This window comes from Hemitrygon akajei, chromosome 13, assembly GCF_048418815.1.
Source record: "Hemitrygon akajei chromosome 13, sHemAka1.3, whole genome shotgun sequence".
NCBI classification, from domain to species: domain Eukaryota; kingdom Metazoa; phylum Chordata; class Chondrichthyes; order Myliobatiformes; family Dasyatidae; genus Hemitrygon; species Hemitrygon akajei.
The window spans coordinates 57,792,423-57,815,727 of NC_133136.1; the positions used below are offsets into that span (position 1 = coordinate 57,792,423).

At 40.3% G+C, this 23,305-nt stretch overlaps 1 protein-coding gene across 2 annotated transcripts in view; it reads right to left on the reverse strand.

Annotated features, from left to right (window-relative positions):
- The window catches only part of slain2 (SLAIN motif family, member 2), a 46,741-nt gene extending 23,703 nt beyond the window's left edge, over positions 1-23,038 (reverse strand). For both annotated transcript variants that reach the window (XM_073064698.1, XM_073064697.1), the window contains exons 1-2: positions 22,449-23,038; positions 8,050-8,198 (exon numbers count right to left, since the gene is read on the reverse strand). In XM_073064698.1, coding sequence (XP_072920799.1) covers positions 8,050-8,198; positions 22,449-22,861 — 562 coding nt within the window. In that variant the 5' untranslated portion in view covers positions 22,862-23,038. The remainder of the gene's footprint in view (positions 1-8,049; positions 8,199-22,448) is intronic.
- Positions 23,039-23,305: the final 267 nt, after the last annotated feature.

Below are 23,305 nucleotides of genomic sequence, written 5' to 3' on the forward strand. Positions count from 1 at the left end.
GCCTATCCATAAATTTATGAAGTCAGCAAGGCAGGGAGACGAGACAACCATATGAAATAATTTCTGTTACTAATTAAAACAGAATACATGTTTGACCAGGTCTTACGAGAGAACAAGTTTTGATTACCACATTTAGGGAAGGAGACAAAAGCTTCACAGATTGTACAGATCATGCTATGTGATATTCAACCAACGACTAATCTGTAACATAGTGAGCAGCAACTATTATACTGTGCTAGCTTTGATCATACAAAAAAAAATTCAACTGCTAACCGAAAAGATCCTTCTTGAAAGTATCTGCACCAAAAATGCACCCCAATCACCTTCTCCCTACTTCAAAACATGTAAATAAAGATCTTGACTAATATATCCACCACTAACTAGGATTGCGCAAGGCTGTATCATTGTATCAATCTTCAAGTCTCAAGTTATCTGGAAAGATCAGAATGTTTATTAATAACATAGTAAATGTGTGACATCATTTTGAGCAATGATCCTAAAACTAATCCCAGACACACACACACTCTTCTAGCTGCAGGAAATGACTCTCTGCTTCTGCTCACTCAGCCAGTTTCTTATCCACATGGCCAGTGTCTGTAATTTAAATTAATAAACATGTTATGTGGAGCCAGGCCTTTTGAAATTGCATACTCTCAAATGCACCACCTTCATAAACAACTTCAGATAACTAAATCAAGCCAGTCAGCCAACATCTTCCAATATATTAATTGTTTTTCAATATTCTAAGCAATAATGTTCCAGATTACTATCCAATAGTGAGGACGACACTAATAGGGTCCAAGTTATTGAAAGATGGTGAAAAGGGTAGGTGAAATATAGAGACATGGGAATTTATTCAATATACAAAAATGTGAAAAAATACATTTCTTTCTGAAGGTGCTAGGGGAGGCTGAAATAGCTATTTAAAATTGCACTCTCAGCTTATGAAGCATAATAATAAAAGAATGAAGAACTTATGGTAAACCTCACCAAATAAATCTTCATAATTAATTTCATTAGAAATATAAAAAGGGTGAGCAGGAGATGGACAGGGTGCAAAACTAACTAGTTATCTGACTTCTACTTCTAAATACTTATAGTGTTCTTTATATCACATAAGAACACTTTTCCATGTGGTCATTGTTACTTTCAGTTAAGTTTAATTTTAAGACTAGCTCATAAATTAATCGTAAAAATTAAAGACAGCATCAATGGTAGGTTTCCATCAACAGCTACAGTGGTCTGTGATCACGCATATAGGCGGTACATCCTTTCCATCGCGCATTAACTACAGTTTACTTTGAAGAAATCTTTAACACTGCACATATGTAGGTCAAAACTACCTGAAAATCCACCTTAAAAAGTCAGTGTCATCACTAAAGTGACTCCATTTTAACGTAACTGATACCTCAATTCTTAGACAGAAATGACAATATACTTTGCTGCAGCAAGTCACTTACTGTAAGTCACTTTTGTATATGGCAAAATAGTGAAATCTATTTCCTCACAGTAAATGACTTGTTTTATGATGCATCACGGAATACTGAAGTATTTAAACTATTGAGTAATTGGTCAGGATCTCCTTGCATCTTCAATCAAATCAGTGCTAGACTTCAAATCAAAGTTAGCTATTGTGTCACTCAGGAAGGAGTGCATGCTTCATTAGGTAATTTTTTTTCCTCTTGAGGACTAATGATGACAACAATGATAACAATCCTCAAATGATTAAGGAAAAGGTATATAATCCCATCAATTTAATTGCATAACTGCTTAATCCAGGGAGATTCACATTTTTAAAGCTGATTAATCTTCAACATCAGAAATGGGTATTTGTAATAATCTTGCCATCCCAAGAATGTCGTAAGTGTTCTGTAACTTCTTAGTTCAGCAATTTACACAGGGTTGTTTGCTCCTGGATAGAAACTATTATTCAACCTCTTGAAAATTAGCAGTGCCATTAAGTCCATATTGTGCCACTAAATATTCCCTATAATAGGACGATTAAACTGTTAATAAAGTTACAAGGATTACAAACTAATTTCACTACAACTAAATGTATATCATTATATCACTTTGTTATTGCGCTTCTTAACTGCTTCCCCAGATGCTACAGTAATCAACAGCCTAATCAAAACCCATGTTAGGAGATTATTAAAATGTCATTGGCAGGTTAGAAAGAAGTAGTCAAGATACTAATGGATTGCTGGCTTTAAAACCTGAAAGAGTAAATTAGGTGGCAATTATTCTATAGGTATACTGAGTTCTAATGAGATGATATAAGTTCTTTAGGAATTCTTTAGGAAGACAAGTAGGAATTTATTACAATTTTGTGCAACACCCCCAAAGAGGTGAAATAAACATTCAAGGGTGTGGAAAGTACCAAAGATCCAAGGGTGTGAATAATTGGAGTTTTACTGATTATCCACAACCAGTAGGATGAGGACGGCACATTCTATTGCTGGAGATGTCATTTTATGGCACTTATACAATACAAACACGACTTGCCACTTGTCAGTCTCTGACTGTTGTCTAGCTTTGCTTGTGATCTGAAAAGTTGTAAACACAATGGAACATCCTCACATTCACCCCTACCAGCTGTAAAAACGCTAGCCCAAGCAACCATACTGCCGAAAACCTTTAACAATGCCCCAGTGCTCTGATTGACCAATGATCCCAACCATTTTTGTTTGAGCAATGAAGAGTTTTGCCCTTGATTCTAATTAGTGTTAATAATGGTTCCCTTTTGCTAAGTGCTGGCTGATAGATGACGCAGGCACGGTGTCTATAAAAAGTATTCACCCCCCACCCCCCTGCCGGAAGTTTTCAAGTTTTATTGTTTTACAATATTGAATCACAGTGGTTTTGTTTGGCTTTTTTGATGCTGATCAACAGAAAAATACTCTTTCATGTCAAAGTGAAAACAGATCTCTACAAAGTGATCTAAATTACCTACAAATTTAAAACAAAATAATTGATTGTATAAGTATTCACCCACTTTAATATGACACACCAAATCATCACTGGTGTAGCCAATTCATCACATTATTAGTTAAACGGAGATCACCATGTGCAGTTGAGGTGTTTCAATTGATTTTAGTAAAAATACACCTGTATTTGGACGGTCTAACTCCTGGTGGGTCAGTTTCCTGGCAAAAACTACACCATGAAGACAAAAGAACACTCCAAGCAATTCTGTGAAAAGGTTATGGAAAGCACAAGTCAGGAGATGGATACAAGAAAATTTCCAAATCACTCAGTATCCCTTGGTGTACAGTTCAGTCAATCATCAAGAAATGGAAGGAATATGGCACAGCTGTAAATGTGCCTCGAGCATGCCGTCCTCAAAGGGCCGAAGCAAAGTGATGATGGCACTAAACATTGACTCCTTTGTTTGCATCTTCAGAAACAGCTGTATTTCTATCTTTGATATCTTTTTTTCTCTTTTCGAGGTTCTTTTGAAGACCCTGACAAGGAGTTACACTCTGGCTTTGGTCCTTTGCGGGAATGGGACCCGCTCTCAGGGCTCGAGAACAGCCGCTTTTTGATATCCTAAGGACGCAGCCTGGAAGACTAGCGCATTTTCAGGGTGCCAGATTTTTGTGGCTCTGGGGACAGGCTGATTCAATGTGGTATGGGAAAATATGAACTGAGGCATTGCGGGAAAACATGGAATAGTGGGAGCAGTAGGTTAGCTGCCGTGGGCTGTGTGTCCTGAGACCTGAGCTGTGGGGCCAACTTTCTGTGCGCAGAGCTTGGAAAAAAATGACACAACAGACCTTTAACAGCATAAATCAGCGAGTTATTTGTTCTGTCTCCCCACTCGCTGTGCAACAGGGACAGCTCTTTTTCCCTGATTAAGAGCCTGCGGTATGTTGAATTACCGGTGTGAACGAGTAGTCTTTGGGATATTGCAAGTCTCCGTCTTTATTGATGCTTTGCTGCACACTTGAGTGCTCAGTGGGGTCGCCAATAATTTTTTGCTGGTGGGGGGGGGTCAGGGGAGTAGTTGCCTTGTTGCTGCTTGTGCGTGGGAGGGGGGAGCTTTGGGTTCTAACGTTTAACTGTCTTTGGAGCACTCCTCTGTTTTTGTGGATGCTTGCAAAGAAAAAGAATTTCAGCATGTATATTGTATACATTTCTGACATTAAATCTACCTATTGAAAGCTATTGAAGAACTGAGTGACCGCGCAAGAAGGGGGACTAGTGAGGTAGGCCACCAAGAGGTCTATGCCGATTCTGGAGCAGTTACAAGTTTCAGAGGCTGAGATAGGTTTATGCTCCTATTGCCCAGGTGCTTCACCAGTCGCAGCATGTTAAGAGAGAAAGCCACTTACAAAGAAACACAATAAATCTTGGCTAGAGCTTGCCAGAAGGCATGTGTGAGATTCTGAAGTCAGCTGGAAGAATGTTCTCTGCTCTGATGAAACCAAAATCAAACTTTTTGGCTATCAGCCTAAATGCTATGTTTGGCATACACCAAACACCGTACATCGTCAAAAACACACCATCCCTACTGTTAAGCATGATGGTAGCTGCATCATGCTGTGGGGATGCATCACAGCAGCAGACCTTGGAAGGCTTGTGAAGGTAGAGGGTAAAATGAATGCAACAAAATACAGGGAAATCCTGGAGGAAAACCTGATGCAGTCTGCAAAAGAACTGTGACTTGGGAGAAGTTCTGTTTTCCAGCAAGACAATGACCCAAGCTACATAGGAATGTCAGAAGAACAACAAAGTTAATGTCCTGGAGTGGCCAAGTCAAGAGTCCAGGCTTCAATCAAATTGAGAATTTGTGGCTGGACTTGAAAAGGGCTGTTTGCTCATGATCTCTATGCAATCTGACAGAGCTTGAGCAGTTTTGTAAAGAAGAATGGGGAAAAACTGTAGTGTTAAGAGATCTATCCACACAGACTCAAGGCTGTAATTGCTGCCAAAGGTGCATCTATTAAATACTAACTTGAAGGGGTGAATACTTATGCAATCAATAATTTTGTGTTTTATATTTCTAAATAATTTAGATCATTTTGTAGAGATCTGTTTTCACTTTAACACAAGAGTATTTTTCTATTGATCAGTGTCAGAAAAAGCAAAGTAAAATCCATTGCAATTCAATGTTGTGGAACAATAAAACATGAAAATTTCCAGGGGGTGAATACTTTTTGTAGGCACGGTACGTTGACAGTCGATTGCCTACTCTAAATTATGCCTAAATTAGCACAAAAATATCAAAGGGCATAAGTGAAAATGAAAAAGCTGCAGAGCTTCAGAAAACAAGAGTGAAGTTTTATGAATAGAATTGCCTACTTCCCCCATCTATATCAGGAGCCAGCATGGGCCTAATGAATGCATAAATAGCCTCCTTCTATGTCATTATAAGATGTCAAGGATAGTAACCTACTCGTAGGATTCAGCTATGTTTAATGATGACTGAATCTACATGATCCTGGCAAAAATCAAACCGAATATCAGTGAGCATATTGGCAGGTCATGTATCACTTTAAAATAATGGTCAATTACTTCTTTGATGAGTTAGAATTGACCCAATATGTAATCATTAGCTCAAGTGGACCTGTTCTGCTTTTTGTGACAGAACTTAACTGGGCAACTTCCTGTATATTCAGGCATAAGCCAGAGTTACAACTGTACCAGGACAGCTTGTCTGAAGGTACAAATAGTCCAGGACAATTCTTTGACACTACAGTTGGAAATGCAGTTTCTTTATCTTTGCTGATCCCAGTGTCTACAGCCATTTCTTGATATCATGTGGAGCGAGTCAAACTGGCTGAAGATCAACTTGAACTCTGTATTTCTGATGCTGGGCTCCTTATTCGCGAGGACGTAGACATTCCTGAAGTCTATTTCTCCTGCTTTAATGTGACTGTCCACCATTCACAACTGGATGTGGCAGAGGCCAGACCCTTGCTCTGTTTTTGCTGACTAGAGGATTGTTTGAATTTGTACACCATTTTGGTTGTTTTGCTTTAATGTATATGTTCCTCACAGTCAACAGATTTTTAGAAATGCCAGATGCTGTTCTCCATGTCTCATTTGGAGCTACAAGATATTATGTAATCTGAAATCAATGTTGGAACAAAGGTCCTCCACCTCCTGAATGTACACCAGTGTAGTGCAGTCTCATGCCTTGCTAGAGCAACAGTACATACCCAAGAATGAATAGAAGATTGGAGTGCTAACAGAAGTATGATTCTGTGCATAGGGGCAAGGCTTTTGCTTAATTTGCCTCTCAAACCATTCCTGTAATCTAGGCACAAGCATCATATTTATCAGCAGGACTGTGCAGGGTTGACTGGACGGTGCTTACTTCTGCTCCAGCCTAACCGATGCTGGGATGTCAATACAGCTGCAGTTTCACATCTGGCATTTGTCTGAACAGCTTTCTCAGCCATTTTAGCTGGACAGTTGAGTGTTAACTCTTGTTTTATGAACTTGGACACTCAAACTAGATAAAAATGAAGCATATTTTTAATTGATGTCCATTAAACTTCATTTCTGCAACTTCAAATTTTATTTTCATTTAAGATCCTTTTAATAAATTGGAGCTTTTCCAGAAATTCAGGAGGACTGTGGCTGGGACAGTTGTGGCAAGTAGCCAGACAGACCCATATCTGGTCATAACTCATGCATCATAGCTTAAGCAGTGGAATTTTAAATTCATTCCTCCAGAAACATTGCTCAAGGCTCCATATTACAAGCTCAATAATCTAAACACCATGATGATAACACGCTTTGCCATCAGGCTTATATTAATTTTGAAAGGAAAAGGTTGACCTAGAAGAAATATGGTTCCTTACCAGTAGAGTTCAAAGTAATTCCTCAGCAACGGTTACTGTAAACTATACATAAAAAATAAGTAGACAGAGCAGAACAGAAGATGGGGATAAGTGGAAGTTGGTCAAGGATATAAGGGGAAGGTGATAGTAGGAGGTAAGATTGATAATGGGAATGCTTTCATACATAGTCGCCCATTTGAAGGAATTTGTGCATGAGAAGTCCAAGTAAATCTTAACTTTTTATTGTCATGCATCAATCACAAGGTGTCCTATTCACTCACAGCACAACATCTTTGGATATATGACCTGGAAAAATATTTGTATTTTCATTACCCAGCAATTAACTTGGAAAAATAAATGATCTTAGAATATTCTAATAACTGATATTTACAATGCCATTCTGTACATAGAACCTTAGTAACAATAAGGTTTTTAAAAAATTAATGACAGCAGGTAACAAAAGTAATTTCAAAAGATCTTCAGTAGAACAAAACAGTGAAATGGCCTGAAGATTGTTTCAGCAAGGTGTCTCTCTCAGAACATTAAGGCTACAAACAGACTCAGCACAACTTTTTGACTGTGCCAGTTTTCTGGAATAATTATTGCAGGTGGTCATGCTTTCCCAAATAATATTTATTGTGATACACCATGGAATAGGCCCTTCTGGCCCTTCTAACCGTGCTGCCCAGCAATCCCCCAATCTAATCCTAGCCTCATCACAGGACAATTTACAAAGACCAATTAACCTACCTACCAGTACGTCTTTGGACTGCGGAAAGAATCCTGAGCACCTGGAAGAAACCCACACAGTCACAGGGAGAATGTACAAACTCCTGATAGGCAGTACCAGCCGGATAGCTGGTATTGTGAAGCACTGTACTAACCACTAGACTACCGTGCCACGCCATCCATATTTCCATATGGACAACCAGACTATTTATACCCACACACATCTTTACATATTAAAAGGAATCAGAAACCTTATTTGGAAACAGGCCATCCAAATTCCAACAAAATTGTTCACAAATTGGAGATGCAGTTGTGAATAGAGCCCCACAAGGCAGAAGATGTCTGCAGCCCACAGCAGCCAGCAAATTCATCCCATCTGTTTCCCAAATACTGGTTTGTATTACGGGCTGTACACAAATAGGGTGTTGTAACCTAGAAAGAATCTGTATACTTTTCTCATTCAACAGTTATTCCTGAAATTTAAATACATTCATACTGAGAAGTAGAATTATTTTTTAAAACCACTAACCTGCAATTGTCTGATCAAGCCTGTGCAATAAAGACCTTTTTGCTGTTTCAATATCTGAGCTTGGATGATCCAACACCTGTCTGCACCACTGTAAGGGGCTAAAAGCTTTTTGAACTGGAGTTGGTAACCTCTTTGGTGATGTGTATAACCTAAAATGGGAAGCAAAACAAATTATTTATTTTCAAAATGCAACAGAAAGATCAATTCCTTTGAATTTCAACACTAGAGTGTTTTTTTCTCTTTTCTATTCCTGCTCATTGAAACAGATGCCCTAAGAACACTTGTACCAGCTTGGTTTACAAAACACAGCAGGAATGCTTATTGTACAATGCAGTCACTTTTTCATTAAAATGTAAATCTCTTTAAGTCTTAAATTCATTTTCATAAGAGTTGATGACACTTGCTCCATAACTTTCAAACTTGTCAGGAACCTTCTGAATCAAAAGCAGACTATAATAAGCATGTTTCACTTCTTTAATTTAGAAGGTAGGACAAAACAGTGTAGTTTAAAAATGTCCACATTTGGTCAAACACCAAGTACATTTTGACTTGTGGCTTTGCATGTAATTACATTCAACATGCAATTTCCACATTCCACATAGTACTATGATTTTATAAAAACTCAATTTGCCCAGCCACAAATATTGCATCTGCAATATATGAGTGACTCATCCCCTGACACCACGGTATTTCTAACATCTACAAGCCACAAATCTGGAGAGTGATTGAATACTTTCCATTTAGTACAGCTCCATGCAGGCGCAAAGAAGCAATTTGATTGGCATCCATCACCCATCCTCACTACTTATTCCATTAGTGCAGTGTGTACCATTTACAAAATGTACTACAGTTTATCAGTGTCTTCTCTTGGGTGAGGAGAGATATATAACAAATGCTGGCCTTGTTGGCAACATTCTGATCATTAAAAAAAAATCCAAACTATGAAAACATTTTAAATCTCACTATAACAGATGTCAGTTTAGACCTAACTGTTGCTAATTGGTAACTTAACTGCAGTGCCAGTACCATACTGCAGCGTTTACAGGTTACCCCCACTATCCGAAGGTACGGAGTTCCTATGAAACCGTTTGTAAGCCAAAATGTTGTAAAGCAAAGAAGCAATTTCCATTAATTTATACAGTGAAAAATTTTTGAGCGTTCCCAGACACAAAAAAATAACCTACCAAATCAAACCACATTACACATAAAACCTAAAATAACACTAACATATAGTAAAAGCAGGAATGATATGATAAATATAGCACCTATGTAAAGTAGAAATATTGTATGTACAGTGTAGTTTCGCTTATCAAACTCAGGAAGACAGAGAGCCAAAATCGATTTGGAGGGGGAGAGAGGGGGAGAGAGGGGGAGAGAGGGGGAGAGAGGGGGAGAGAGGGGGAGAGAGGGGGAGAGAGGGGGAGAGAGGGGGAGAGGGGAGAGAGGGGGAGAGAGGGGGAGAGAGGGGGAGAGAGGGGGAGAGGGAGAGAGGGAGAGAGGGAGAGAGGGAGAGAGAGGGAGAGAGAGGGAGAGAGAGGGAGAGAGGGAGAGAGGGAGAGAGAGAGAGAAAATCGGCATGTACACGCCTACGCACACAACTGCCCACACAAGGCTTCACGGTCATGGTAGTCTTTGTCGTGGTAAACACATGTATAAAGCCGCCGTCCTTTTTTCGAAAAAGCGAAAATCCTCTTTGGTTAGCGAAAACAGGTACTAATGTAGATCTTTCGTAACAGCGAACGTTCGAAAAACGGGGGGGCCACCTGTACTTCTCATAACAAATTGATAAATAACCTAAACACACAGTTAAGGGCCATCATTTTATGATGAATATACAAAGTGGGCCATTCACTTCTGAGAAAATGCTCCAACTGCATTACAAAATGAACATGACAGAAGCTGACTTGAAAAGGATTTCATGCAACTGTTGGTCATATTTTCAATTCCATAAATCATTACATCAGGCAGCTAAAAAGATTTGTTTTAAAGATAAAAAAAAGATTTTAAACTTAGCTGACCGAGACCAAGTGTTGCCTATTTTAACAATGCCTATCTGTCTGAAAGGTTATTCCATTCTGTAAACATGCAAGGTTTATTGAATGCTATTTTAGTATGTTAAATATATGCAATAGAGAAATGATTTTATAACACCCATTTAGCTGGATAAGAGAAATTAACAGCTGAAAAAAGTCTAAATATTACCGTGATTCAGATTGCAAAAAAGCTAGTTTAGAAAATGTACCATGTAAAGCAGCATGTACTGAAGGATTCTTCCACCCCCCCCCAAAAAAGCTATGCAAAATAGATGACAATACAGAATTCCCTACTTCACCCACGTAACGGAGATCTACGGACATATGAAAAATACAATAGAATACATTTTCCACTTGGTTGAAAAAGAAACTACCGTAGATTCCGGATTTTAAGCCGCTACTTTTTTCCCACATTTTGATCAGCTTTGAACACTGCGGCCTTTACTACGGTGTGGCTAATGCATGTTTTTTTTTCATGCCGCCAAAAACATTTTGCCTCGTAACAGTAGACCAATAAAATTGACGAGTAGTTCACAGAGGTCCAATGAAATTGTACGATAAATCAAGCGCACTTTCACAATTAAATTATTGTAAATCAGTCATTTGTACTCACCCTCATCAACATGGAAAACACTCGAAGAAAAGCATTGTGTTGCCTTTATGGCAGTTATTTAGTTTATAATATTTTCGCTTAGTAATTCATTTGTTAGTATGTTTTCTGTACTACAGCCCGGAATGCTAGACGTCACATCCGGTTTCGCCGCGTCTTGTGGGAAATACCGGTTTGCGATAAACGGGAAGGTGGGGGGGAGCGGCGGAGCCAAAACGCTGCTTTTAAGTTAAAGGCGATCAATAACTTTTCCTGGTAGGCTGCGTATATATATTTTTACCAGTCGCTAGGAGATATTGGAATGTATATGCAACGTAATTTGTGTGTTACCGATACGTATGTATATTTAAAAGTAGCCGTATTACAGGCATGGTTCGAAAAAAAGCATTTGCAATATGTATTTGTTTGTTACCATATGGATTTAATTAAAAGTTAAAAAATCCTCACGTGTAATATCTTTCTGTGTAAATATCTCATATTACAACGTGGGACACCTGCGGCCGAAAATCCGGTGCGGCCTGTACAAGTACAAAATTGATTTTCTTTCTAAAATTAGAGCCAGCGGCTTTTAATCAGGTGCGCTCTGTAGTGCGAAATCTACGGTAATCAAAAATGTTACTTTGCCAAACTAGCTCTACTTTTTGCCTGGTCTTGGAGTGAAACATAAAATATTACCCTAGAAATGTAGCTATTCCAATTTACACAATGCATTCACAAGTGGAAGGACAGATATACATTAAATTAATCAATATCTAGGTTTCCAATAGGAAGGGTCATAATTAACGAGTTTGTCAATCGCAAAGAAATTTCTCAAAAATTCAAAACAGATCATTGCAAACATGTTTTGGGATGAAATGTGGTATTCGATGTTGATTTAAGTTTAACTATACACAATTTGCATGTTTATTAATAGAGAAATGATAATGACACTAGAAAATTACAATGTGTATTGCTTATAACAACTGATATAATTCTACTAAATTACTAAATTTAGAATTCTACTAAATGGTGTTTTAAATGCACACCATGATCATAAAGTGACTTCCAATTACACTGCATTCAATTTGCCTCAAAAGTGAGTCAAACTAATTAAATGACCATACAAGGATTGCTTCTGCAAATTGTTACAGGACTAGTAAATCCCACTTGCTGGGGATTTTAAGACCATAAGACCAAAAGATATAGAGCAGAACCAGGCTATTTGGCCCATTGAGTCTGTTCCACTATTCAATCATGGTCTTATCCAATTCTTCCAGTCATCCCCATTCCTCTGTCTTCTCCCCATACCCTTTGATGCCCTGGCTAATCAAGTACCTATCTATCTCTGCTTTAAATGCACCCAATGACTTGGCCACTTGTGACAACGAATTCCTCAGATTTACCACCCTCTAACTAAATTAATTTCTCCATCTCTCATTTCTAGATGGACGTCCTTCAATCCTGAAGTTGTGCCCTCTTGTCCTAGACTCCCCTACCATGGGAAATAACTTTGCCATATCTAATCTGTTCAGGCCTTTTAACATTCTGAATGTTTCTATGAGATCCTCCCTCATTCTTCTGAACTCCAGGGAATACAGCCCAAGAGCTACCAGATATTCCTCATATGGTAACCCTTTCATTCCTGGAATCGTTCTCGTGAATCTTCTCTGAATCCTCTCCAATGTCAGTATATCCTTTCTAAGGAGCCCAAAACTATACACATACTCCAAGTGTGGTCTCACGAGTGCCTCATAGAGCCTCATCCCTGCTCTTGTATTCTATATCTCTAGAAATGAATGCCATCATTGCATTCATCTTCTTCACAACCAAATCAACCTGGAGGTTAACCTTTAGGGTATCGTGCACAAGGACTCCTCAGTCCCTGCGCATCTCCGCATTTTGAATTCTCTCTCCATCTAAATAATAGTCTGCCCGTTTATTATGCAGGTCAACAATAAAGTGCAAAATCATAATAAAGTAGATTGTGAGGCCAAGAGTCCATTTTTAGTGTACAAGAGGTCCGTCCAAGTCTCTGATAATGATGAGATAAAAGCTGTCCTTGAAACTGGTGGAATGTACTTTTAGACTTTTGAATCTATTGCCCAATGGGAGAATGAAGGAGAGAGATTGTCTGGGGTGGTTTGGGTTGTTAATTATACTGGATGCTTTACCAAGGCAGTGAGAAGTACAGACTACAGCCATAGAGGGAAGGCTTGTTCCATAACTCTGCAGCTTCCTGCAGTTATATGCAGAGCAGTTATCATACCAAGCTGTTATGCATCCAGACAGAACACGTCCTATGGTGCATTGATAAAAATTGCTAAGAATTGACAGGGACTATTTGCCTCCTGAGGGAGTAGAAGCATTGGTAAGCTTTCTTGGCCATGACATCAATGTGGCTAGACCAGGACAGGCTATTGGTGATGTTCAACACCACTGATGTAAACAGGAGCATGTGCACTCCCTCCCTTACTGAAGCCAATAATCAGCTCTTTTGTTTTGTTGACTTTGAAGGAAAGGCAGTTGTCATGACACCATGCAACCAAGCCCCATCTCCTTCCTTTAGTCTGACTCATTGTTATTTGAGATGTGGTCCACTACAGTCATTTCATCTTTAAAATTGTAGATTGAGTTAGAGCAGAACCCGGCCACGCAGTCATGAGCGTACAGGGGGTAGGGTAGAGGGCTAACAAAACAACCTTGTGGAGTACCAGTTTCTTTGCAATCAGCAGGGATAGACAGCAACACCTCCATCACATTTATAAGAATCATGGCAGAGGTATCTCTACCTATCCTTACTGATTGTGGTCCGTGGGCCAGAAAGTCAAGGATCCAGTTGCAGAGGGAAGCATTAACTCCCAGGGACCAGAGTTCAGTGATGCGTTTGAATGGAATAATAGTATTGAAGGCAGAACTGCAGTCAAACAATAGTGTGATGTAGGTGTCTTTACTGTCCAGATGCTCCAAAGAGAATAAATAATTGGAAGATTAAAAAGAGAAAAATAGAGTTTGGTGGCAGGGTAGAAATATACCTCTACCAAAGGAAGTCTAAGGTGCTCCTTCCCTCTGCTAGCCTGTAGGTCACCCTCAGGCGAGCTGTAGCACTTACTTAGCCAACCACCCCACTCCCCCCCCCCCCCCCCCCCCCCCCGATCAGGGTCACGTGAAGCCATGGGAACAGGTGGTGGATGGTCATATGAGCAGCTGGTGCACACTGACTGAGGTGGCTTCTAGATAATGATGCCTAACGGCAACACCTTTGCCTGCATCTTCAGAAACAGCTCCATTTCCATCTTTAATATCTCTATTTTTTCCTTTCAGGGTCCTTTTGAAGACCCTGACCTGGAATTACACTATGACTACGGTTCTTTGCAGGAATGGGACCCGCCCTCGGGGTTCCGTAACGGGCCGTTGTTCAGCACGCCAAAGGCTCGGCCTAAGAGTCCGTCTTGAATTTGGAAGCCCAGGATCTCGAGGCTCTGGAGATGGGTGGATTGAGGGTCGATGTCACGCCAGGAGACCCATGTGTTGTCGGGGGAGTCGGATTATCTGCTGTGTGCCTGGAGATCTGGGATCTTTGCAATCTTCAGGCACAGAGCTAAAAAAAAAGCGACATAATGGACTTTTAACGTTGTAAACCAATATGTAGTTTGTTATGTTTTCCCTCTCACTGGGAAAATGGAGACACCTCTTCTCCCTTATTGGGGAGAGAGAGAGAGAACCTGCAGTATGTTGAATACCGGGTGATACATGAAGCCTTTGGGGTAACTGCAAGTCTGTGTCTTTGCTATTGCTTTGCTCACATTTGAGTGCTCGGTGGAGGTGCCAATGCTTGCGTTTTTTTTGCCGGTGGGGGGGGGGGGTATGAGGGATTGCTGCTCGCTGTCACTTACACACACGGGGGGGGGGGGGGGGAAGCTGGTGGGGTACTTTCGGCTTCTAACACTTTAACTGTCGTTCATTCTTTGGGGACATTCCTCTGTTTTCGTGGATGGTTGCGAAGAAAAAGCATTTCAGGATGTATATTGTATACATTTCTCTGACATTAAATGTACCTTTGAAGTCCTGGTTATGTGACCAACTCCAGGCAGACAATCTCTGAAGAGTATTAATAATGGCTGGAGTCACCCATCCAGAATGCAATGGCAAACCACTTCTGTGGAAAAATCTGCTAAGAACAATCATGATCAAAAGCCACGACTGCCTATGTAAGACGACAGCACAAAATGATGATGATGAGAGTACAAGCCAAAGCGGTCTAGAAATTTTAAAAAGTAGATAAGAGATTCTGTAGTTGTTTATAAACAAGTTAAAAAATGTGTGAAAGCTCAATGGAAGGAGAATATGGAGAATCATCATGAGAGCACAATCAGATGCTAGCTGAATCAAACTAATATTCTGAAGTAGCCTTAACAATAAAGGATACAGATAAGATGATACAAATAGCTATAAATCTGCAACTATGAGGAGGTAGGAACTCAGGATAATACCAGGCAAAGTGGTACAGAGCAAATAAAGTTTGGAACTGGCATACTTAACCAATTTATCTGACATTTTTGAGGTAACATAAGCTGGCATTGTTCCTTTAGTGATTCAAAACCATATTGAGATACCTGCTATCACAATCCTTGGGTACATCTCAACCCATTATCACAAAAGAGAAATAGTAATGGTAGCATAATGGTTGGTGAATCACCCTAAATATCTTCAACATTGATTCCAGACATCATTAAAATTCAAAACGTCAGGTCAAATATGGGGAGGATGTACTTAAAGATGAGATGCAATCCTGGTAAAGCAACAACATACAGGGTGACAAGGAGTAAATTGGTACGGGTTTCATTTTTAAAAAAAATGCACGCACCTACAAAATACACTGCAATTACACACTAGGCTGGTCTGACCACCCTAACCGTTACCTAAAAGTTCCCATATCAACAAATCACGCCTCATATTATTGCTGGCTCTAAATCCTGCAGCTCCCCTACAATTAAGCAATAGCGCATAAATTCCATAATTTAGATCCTGTAATGATAATGGAATTGCTATGCATTCTAAATCACGCTGGAAGGGGAAATGCAGAGGACAAACTGTTCTAGCATGTTTACACCAAATGAACTGCAGTGGTTCAAATTGGCACTCAATCTACCTTCTCAAAGACAATTAAGGATGATCAATAAGTGCCAGACTTGCCAATGCTGTGCACATTTAATTATTAATTTAGAATACAGGAGGCCATTTGGACCATTAAATCTATGCTGGCTCTCAAAGACCCCCCTCCCAATATCACTCCATTTCCCTGTGACTTCTTCTCTTAAGCAGACCCATTGATTCCACCCTGATCCTCCACCCATCCATCCACACTTGGATATATGGTAGTCAATTAACGTACTAACAATGACATTCTTAGCAGGTGGGAGGAAGCTTGTACACACGGGAGGGGGAATAAAAGTCCACACTCATGGGGAGGTGTAGACATTCCACATATACACTAAGCTAGTGAGGATTGAACCCCAATTGCTAAGGTCGCAAGGCAGCTGCACTACCCATACCTGAATGTAAAAATAGCATTTTCCTTTAATAGTGCAATTTCATAAATCCAGTAAAGATTTATAATTACATTGATATTTTTAAGAAACTAATTTTCAACAACTACATACACTTTATAAATTGTTTGCAGATTTATGAATTGCATTTAATGAAATAACCTCTGCACTTCAAACTCAAGAAATTAAAACGCAAGAAAATAAAGTGTCACATCTTATCAGAAAAAATATGAAGGGAGCTTTAAAAAACTTTCAAGCAGCATTACAAGACAAGTACCGCAAGTTAATGAAATACTCTGGACTTGCTCCTGACACACTAAATAAGCCAAAAACCATACATCATGATATTAAAGCAATTATTAATGAAGAAAATTAAATTATCCTTTGTGTTCCTCAAACCAGGAGTATTCAGTTTAGTTCAACTCAGTGCCAATCACTAGCTTACTGTAAACCGCAGAGCCAGTCTTCACTGAAGCCTCCCAGTTCTCACTGATTGCCTCAATCAAACCACTCAAAACAGCAAAGACAAGAGTAACCAGAATCTCCTAATGCATGCAACATCAACCATAAAGTCTCTCAATACGAGTGCACAGCCGCAAGCCTCACTGACCAATCCTTATAACGTAGAACCCAAGATTTTCCTCTGAGAGTAGTTAGAGAGAGACTGGCCGAACACCCACCCGTCCTCCACTCTCATCTTCACCAACGTCCACCTTGCTCAACAAATCAATGGGAGAGAAGCAATGGAATTGATCATGGGCTTGCAACCTGTGTCCAGGCTTCCAGGTCTCCAAGCTGCACACTCCTTCCCAACCTCACTGAACTCCCTTGGAGACAGTAAAGTGACAGATCGCTCATTCTCCAAAGCAGGTCCAAAATGCCATCAAGTTAACAATTACTAAGGGTACCTTCATGCTTCAATAAATTGGAGGTCACTCAATCATCCATGTAGTGTTCTCGCACAGGTGTAAAAGAACTCTGAACTAAACACCAAGCATAAACCAGTCAATGAGGCGGTCCCAGTAAGATTAACCGTTTACTGTTCACTCTTCCACATTAACGTATGGTGAAAACTGTTGATAAAACAATACAAAATATATACAGTATTCGTTTCCTTCTTGACATCACATTTACATCATAAATACTTGCAAAAGTAAAACTACAACTATATTACATTAAAGTGCAACATACAGTCAGAATCTACCTTTGCCATCGACTGGCTTTAAATACACTTCATCACAAACTATCCGCAACTCTTTAAATAACAAAAAACATAAACTTTATCAACCGTCATTACTTTTAACAGAATCAGCGTTAACATTTTTAATTCAACATATCGATTATCTCATGAACTTACGGCGTTGCTTCACTAATGTTTCTAGTGCGTAGAAAGAAAACTTTTCTTGCGCTGATCCTGCACACATAAGCCCCCTCCTTCCCGTTTCTCCAAACCGGTATTTTCCCACAAGACGCGGCGAAACCCAGTGTGACATCATCGCATGCCGCGATATATCACAGACAACGAATTTACTTTAAACAACCTTAACTTTAACTAGAAAACGATAACAAACGAATTACTAAAGCGAAAATATAATAAACTAAACAAATGCCTTAAAGGCAACACAATCCAAATATAAATGAAGACTTACTTCCAGGATCAGAAAAATGATTCAAAATATCAAAATGAAAACATTATCTTTAGAAAAGATTAAACATTTCAATTATCTGACCAAATGTTACTGCTGGTCACTTTTAAGAAGCGTGATTACCAGAATCAAAAACCGTCAGTTGCACAAGAGCTAGTCAGGCAAAAGGACCAGGCAGACAGCACTGGAGTCGCCCCTGCAACTAACACAGTAAATAGCTTCAATCTCTGGGGAGTACACTCAAAAGTAACTCACAAGAACCTTTAATGGCTTTGCTGGAAAAATCAGTTTAAAAAATTATCTGGAAGCAAAAAGGTTTCTTTGGCCAGAGACCGACTGCAACATGTTTCACCCCCCAATGCAAGATTATGAGTGTCACCAAGCAGCTGTACAACACTTCAAACTAGAGGGAACATATTTAGAGTCTGTGGTGCTATGATTAAAGGCAGAAACTGTTTCTCTACAAGCAGATTTTAGGAATTTGAGAAAGATAATAACTTCAGATTATTGCTGATGTCATGTAGTAATTAGTATAAAAACAGAAAAACAGTATAGATGAATTAGGTGGAAATGTAGTAGGGTGAGAAAGTTTCAATTCCCAGCACATTTGGACTGATTCCAGAGACAGGCAGGGCTTGCATATCATGGAATGTTCCATTTCAACAGAGCTGGGATTAATTTGCCACAGAGTTTTCCCAATGCTATTGGGGAGATTCTAACTTGACAAGTAGACAAGAATTCATGCATACAGTATGCAAAAGTCTTGAGAACATATACACACTGCAGCTAGGGAGCCTAAGATTTTGCACAGTACTGCAGTAATTTTATGTATTGCATTGCAATGCTAGCGCAAAACAAATCTAATTTCATGACTGGGAGTGGGAAGGGGGCAGGGAGAGGGGAATCATGGTTGGGAAAAGGGGGAGGGGAGGGAGCAGGAAGCTCTAGAGTGACATTCTATAATGATCAATAAACAAATTGATTAGAATCACATTACCTTGCCTTGTATTTCAGGGTAGGGTGTGTCTGCACCTGTTCCACCCCCACCCATCCCTGGCACTCCTCTGCCAACTGAAACACACCCTTCCCGGGGTACCTCACCCTTGCCATTCCCAACATCCTTTGTTCTCGCCAGATTTTCAAATACGCTGTCCGCTCCACGCTGACAAATACAGTACTCTGCAAAAGTCTTAGGTACTCTAGCTATCTATGTGTACCTAAGACTTTAGTACATTAAATTCACAAGGATGGAAACACAAGGACATAACAAGCAAGCCAGTATGGAATGCACCTGAAACAATGACTAGATTAAAGACAAGAATTTTGCTGAGGTTTATGTATTTCTTTGGTATATATTTGATTGCAAAGAATTCAGTAAATAAAGCCGATGACTCAGGGCACTGACAAACAGGAAAGTATAGCATCATTGCTATAACTAAAACATGACAAAGAGCAGGACTAACAACACAATGTTAACAGCTACAGAGAAAACTGGAGGAAACAAGAGGGTTGTGGTGTGGGGAACAATACAACATTGATTATAGAAACAATAATTATATAGCAGAATGATTGGCAAATTTCTATGAAAGGAGGATAAGGTCAATAGTTTACTGAGCTATCCATGATTAGAGGGCGTAGGTTTAAGGTGACAAGTAAGAAGAAATGTTCTTCACTCTGAAGATGGTTACGGTCTGGAGAAATTCTATCTGAGAAGGAATCACATGAAGAACACCTGATGAGCGAGTGAACTGCAAAGCAGAGTAGGCTACAGACCAGGCGCTGGTAATCAGAATAGGAACAAGAATTTGAACCAGACAAAAGGCCTGTTTCTGTGCTGCCTAACACCGATTCTGCAAGTCAGAATTCGGAAACTCGTAACTGTCCCAGGTAAAGATCGGAAACTCTCCACATGAAAACACAGCAGGAGTACCTGCACAATGACTTCATCAATTCCAGAAGGCAGACCACCATCTTCTCAAGAACAATAAATGTCAGTTTCATCTGAGTATGAGCAAAGAGTCAATGTGCAAAAACTTTGCAGAGTCCCTGCAACTCTTTTACACTGTTGACAGACCAATATGCTAAAACAGTTCAGACAAGTAAACAGACAAAACTAACAAAAACAAAACCCTCTTATTTACAAGATCGTGATGCAATCAGAATTACATTCTCAAATTCCAAGGATGGGGAATTCACATCAATATCATACTTTTTCAGGATGCATCATCTGCTTTTGACCATTTATAAAAATCAACATAAACTCACATTCCTTATCACTAATAACCTTCAATGGAAGATAGATGACTGAACAGCAGCAGAAGAAACAAAACAACAGAATGCTGGAAAAACTCAGAAGGTCAAGCAGCATCTGTGGAGGCAAAAGTTGCATGTCAATCTTCCGGGTTGAGACACACCAAGATGCCGCTTGTGTTTTATTTTTTGTTTGAGATTTCAGCATCAGCAATCACTTCTGTCTGCATAAATCAATCTTGATTGTACTAGCAAGGTATAGAAAAGATGGCGTCAGACATTTTTACAACTTCTTCCTGTTTGTGCGCAAATCAGCTTATTCTTTTTTTCTCATGTTTCTCTTTTCTTTTAAGGTGGCTGGGGAGGGGGGATCTCGTCGGAGTCTGTGATCTACAGCTGCATTTCAAACTGCGGTTCTCCACGGGCAGTAGGTTCTCGTTTTTGGACTTGGCATGCACTTTCAGGATGTGGCCCTGCAGACGACCCAGTTCCCTGCTGATGCCACCAACTGAAGCGTTGCAGGAGACTGAAACATCGAGACAGCAGGTGGTGTGCACTGTTGTTGGAAGAGGGCACTATGTACTCTAGTGACCTCCTCTCCCGATCTTTTGATGGTCAATGACAGCCTGTCAGTCGAGTCGTGGGGCTCAGAGAAGCGACGTGGAAGACTGTAACATTGAGCCGCTGGCCTCAAGTTCTTGTTTGTTGCAGGAGTGATGTCTCTCTCTTCCTCACTAGTGAGAGAACCTGTCTGAGGTGTGTAAGTGTTGGGAGGGATGGTTGTTTTGATGGAATCTGGATCATGATCTCTCTGGGGGCTTTGCTATTGCTTGCATGGTGGGGGAACTGATGCTTTTGCTGCTGCTTGTGTATTGGAGGGAGGGGGGGCTTTAGGGTTCTGAAATTTCTGTAATGCTTTGTTTTTTTTCCGTTTTGTGGATGTCTGCAAAGAGTAAGGATTTCAGGCTATATACTGCATACATTCTCTGACATTAAATTGAACCATTGGTTCAGCAGAGATACATAGAACAGAGGGAGTTCCATGAATCACAAAATGTGGTGCAGGAACTCAGCGGATCAAACAGGATCTGTGCGAGGAAAACATTGTTGATATTTTGGGTTCAAGTCCTGCAACAGGACTACAAAACATCAACAATACCTTTTCTCCAGAAGAATGTTTGTCGCTCCAGATTCCTGCATCTACAATCTCTCGTCTTCCATGAGTCAGTTTGTTAAGAAATAATTTGAACGTACTTACCAACATTTGATTAAAAAAAAATATTAGGCACATTAAGATTTGTACATATACAAATACTGATTAGCTAGTTTAGTCAAAATCAAGAATCAGAAGTATATCTTTTCAGATTACTGCTCTGGATTAATAAGTGTAAGAAGATATTGAAGTATATTAATATAGCCATTGCACAAATTGAAGCAAATAAGGCATTAGTGGTTTGTTGTACTTGAAAGACACTGAAACCAAACAAATCACAAAGAATTTTCATCAGGGCCCTTCAGTCCTGATGAAGGGTCTTGGTCCAAAACGTCAACTGTACTCTTTTCCATAGATACTGTACTGCCTGGCCTGCTGAGCTCCTCCAGCATTTTGTGTGTGCTGCTTATATTACAGTGAATATTGCATTAAAGTTTTCTGATTTTTTTTTAGCATCACATCAAAGGAAACTTCACAACAAGAAACAGATTAAATACAACAGGTGATGCCATGAAACTGTTTCAGGAGTGTAAAATCTATACTGTTAAACATTATTTTACATAAAAAGAGCACATACTTGGGGAAAAAACTGGCTTCCTAAAGTATTTTCAAAAATCATTGTGATTACTTGAAAAGGGCGGGCATATTAACAATACACATCACATTCATAAATCCCTCAACAATTTAGTCACAATATTCTTAATTTTAACAGTATTTTACTGCAACATTGCTTCCATAAATATTAAAATTTTAGCAAACAGCCATAAACGTCAATCAATTTTCTATGCAGAGGTTATATACACAGAATTAGAAGATATAGATCTTTGAGTAAAAGGAAAACCACATCCCAACTATCCTAAGGCAGCACCAGATTAACATTTAGCTTGTTTCCAATCTCACATTCATACATCAATGTCTAGGTTTTCAAAGGATCCCAACATAACGAGATTAGATATCAAAACACCAAATTTAAAGCCACATGTAATGAGAGGAAGAGACACTGGTAGAAGGGCAGCAGCAGTGAGTTACATCCCAATGCCAGACAATGTGTCAAGAGGCTACCTTCAAACCCAGACACTGGGCGGGTGCCGTTAGTCGGACCGTGTCCGCCCTCCTACTCACCAGCTGTCCTCTTCCTCCTGATCACCATCATCCTGCAGACTCATTGTCTCCAGATCCAACGTCGCCACCTCATCCAACACCGTACGCTCTGCCAGCCCGGGGCTATCCCAGCCGATCGAGCCCGAGAGGCCGCAAGATCCCGGCGACTGGGTCACGGCTCCTCCCCGCTGCGTGAGCTGCGACAGGACCTCCCCTTCCAGAGTCTGGCCCGGGCTGGGGCAGCAGGCGAGGAGGGGCTGCCACGAATTACCGGCAGGGGCGGGTGTGGGTGCGGGGACCGGTGCCGTGTGTTTCGGACTCAATATGGTGGAACGGGTCCTCAGCTGTTCATTCTGCTTCTCGAGTTTGCGAACCAACTCCTGCAGCTTCCGTACTTCCAGGTCGGCACTAACGTTCGAGTTAACGTCCTCCATCGCGCCGCTTTGTTCGACTTTTCCCTCCTTGTCGTCTCTTTATTCCTTCCCTTTCTCCTCCTTCTTCTACTACTACCGGCACATGACGCACGCTACTGCGATCACAGCCACACAATCCCCACACCCAACTCCAGCTCGGCTATCATCTGCCCGCCGCCATCTTTCTGCCGCCTGACTCCTCCCTCCGCCTCATGACATCAGCAGGCTCCTCCTTTTCCCCCAGACCCTGACGTCATCAGGTTCCACCCAGTTCCTTATTTATGACATCATTATGGCCTCCAGTGACATGACCCTTTTGCCTGCGTCATTGTCTATTCCAGTCCCCATTACTGCGTAAAAAAGCAGCCAGTGCGGGACTAGGGCCAGCAATTTGGTGCCCCTACACTATGACTGAGATTGGCCAGTGCCCTGTTCAGGAAGGTCCACACACACACAATAGAATTT